The sequence below is a fragment of the Apis dorsata genome, unplaced genomic scaffold (genome assembly GCF_000469605.1).
Source record: "Apis dorsata unplaced genomic scaffold, Apis dorsata 1.3 scaffold_111, whole genome shotgun sequence".
Lineage (NCBI taxonomy): Eukaryota > Metazoa > Arthropoda > Insecta > Hymenoptera > Apidae > Apis > Apis dorsata.
This window is the reverse complement of record NW_006263406.1, coordinates 269,014-271,167: the sequence shown is the minus strand read 5'-3', so window position 1 is coordinate 271,167 and position 2,154 is coordinate 269,014. Positions and strand designations below refer to the sequence as shown.

Genomic DNA, 2,154 nt, shown 5'->3' with positions numbered 1-2,154 from the left:
TCTATTAAAAGATACGATCACGTTAAAAATTAAAGCGATCTTTTCTTTAATTCACTATTGAAACTATTGATCGTGTATTGAAATTAATCTCGCGTAGTTTTGTAAGATTTTTTGCGATACTTAAGAGATACAAAATGATCAAAACTCTTCGAAATTATTTTAAAAGATACGATCACATTAAAAATTAGAACGATCCTATCTTTTCTTTAATTCACTATTGAAACGATCGTGTATCGAAATGTAGGATCTCGCGTAGTTTGAAACGTCTCGTAAGATTTTCTACGCGATACGTAAGAGATATAAAAGGATAGACGGGAGATTTAATCGCTTCGAGAATCGAAACTTACAATCGCGTTAAAAATTAAAAAAAAAAAAAACAAAAGAAATCCTATTTTTTCCTTCAACTTATATAGTAAAATTGAATAGTAAGACGAGACGGTAGATCGCGTAGGTTTGAAACGTCTTGCAAGATTCTTTACGACACGAACGGCTGACGCATGCGCGATCGTGATGACAGCAACTCGATGCAACCCGACGTACGCCGTGGTGCGGAAACGTGATTTTTCGATAGCGATCGAACCGATTGAATAATACGACAAATACAACCGAGTAACGATATTACTCGTCCCTCGTCCCGAGATAGAATATTAAATCCGTAATAAAAAAAACAAGGAGTGTCATTAATCAACTATTCCCCCCTTGCCTGCAACGTCGAAATAAATTTATGAGACACGCGTTTCGTGTTAAAAAAAAAAAAGAAAAATTCTCGGTTGATCAATCGAACGAAAATTGGTAAAAATCTTGATCTGTAGTAATTAGAAAAAAGCCGCGTCAACTTAAGATAGGAAGAGAAATTGAAACCGTTAATTCGCATTTTCGAATCGTTTATTCGTGTATTCACGTTTCGAAGCTCGAAAGTAGGTCACGTGTGCACACGTGCGAGCGCAGTTAAGATAAGATAAATCGATTCGGGGAAAATTTTGCAGAGAAGAGAGACAAAGTGGATTTGGACAGAGGCAAAAAAACCGAAGCGAAGGGGAAAAAAAATTTATATCAGCCACGTTCGACTATTCCACATCGCTTACCCACAGGTGCAGAGCTCGCATATGCATTGCTCCTTCAGGGGTATCTTGGACAATATGTCGGGCAGTTTGACCGGTAGTTGGCGGGCGTCGTCCTCCTCGAGGGAATCGGGCGTCTGATCTCCTCTCCTCGGCTTCTCGGTCGGCCCCTCGTCGCCTCGCGTCGATTTAACGACCCTCTCCTCTCGGCTCGGTTTCCCCGCAGCGGGCACCGGTTTCCTCGTCGGCGAGACATAGTCCCGAGGTTTGCTCTGTGGCGACTGTGGCCTCGAGTCGCTACGTCTGAAATTTGTATGTTTTTGTTGATCGATTCGTTCTTAGTTCTTGGCAACGATTCGAAGAGGGGGCAACTGTCGAATTTATATGGAAATATATCCTTCGAATATATATATATGGAATTTCTTAACTTAAAACGATTTCATGCGTAAAACTTTTATATTTTACGTATCTTTATCAAGAAAAAAAATTTATTGAATATTAAAGTTTGTATTATTGTTTTTGCGTGATATTTTATGAAAGCAATTACCAAGATGGATTTGTCAAGGCAATTATAGCGATAATATCGTTCGATGTCTTTTTATCTTTCTTTAACATAATTATTGCTCTCACATTCACTATCTTATTATTCTTATTTTTCTTCTTATATTTTTCTCTTATTTCATCTTCATCTTTGTCATTGCTTTCTCTATCGTCAATTTCTTTATGAATAGAAATAATTTCGTCGTTCAATAACGAAAAATCGAACCAATTTCATTATTATAAAAACTTTGAAAATATTTCTATTCCCACGACTATCAAACTAGTCTAACTAGATGCAGATCCATCTTTTGATAGATAAGAAAATCTACATCCTTTCGACGTCATGTTATTCTACACCTCGTAAGATTTACACGATTAAAAAGGAATTTTTAATTTTTCCAAAAAAATCGAACATATATATAACGAAACAAATATATCGTCGCCGTTCGAATTGCCGCATCGATCCAAGCGATGCTGAAGAGTCACGGTTGGTTGGTCGCAAACGGTTAAAATCGGTTGGAAATTTCAATATTTGCAAGCTTCTCCTCACCTC

The 2,154-nt window shown here is 37.3% G+C and overlaps 1 protein-coding gene across 1 annotated transcript in view; it reads right to left on the bottom strand.

Annotated features, from left to right (window-relative positions):
* The window catches only part of LOC102678241 (titin), a gene marked incomplete at its 3' end in the record, with an annotated part of 27,590 nt that overhangs the window by 17,741 nt on the left and 7,695 nt on the right, over positions 1-2,154 (bottom strand). Inside the window, exons 3-4 of the mRNA XM_031508893.1 lie at positions 1,297-1,368; positions 1,086-1,248 (exon numbers count right to left, since the gene is read on the bottom strand). Of these exons, the coding sequence (XP_031364753.1) occupies positions 1,086-1,248; positions 1,297-1,368 (235 nt within the window). The remainder of the gene's footprint in view (positions 1-1,085; positions 1,249-1,296; positions 1,369-2,154) is intronic.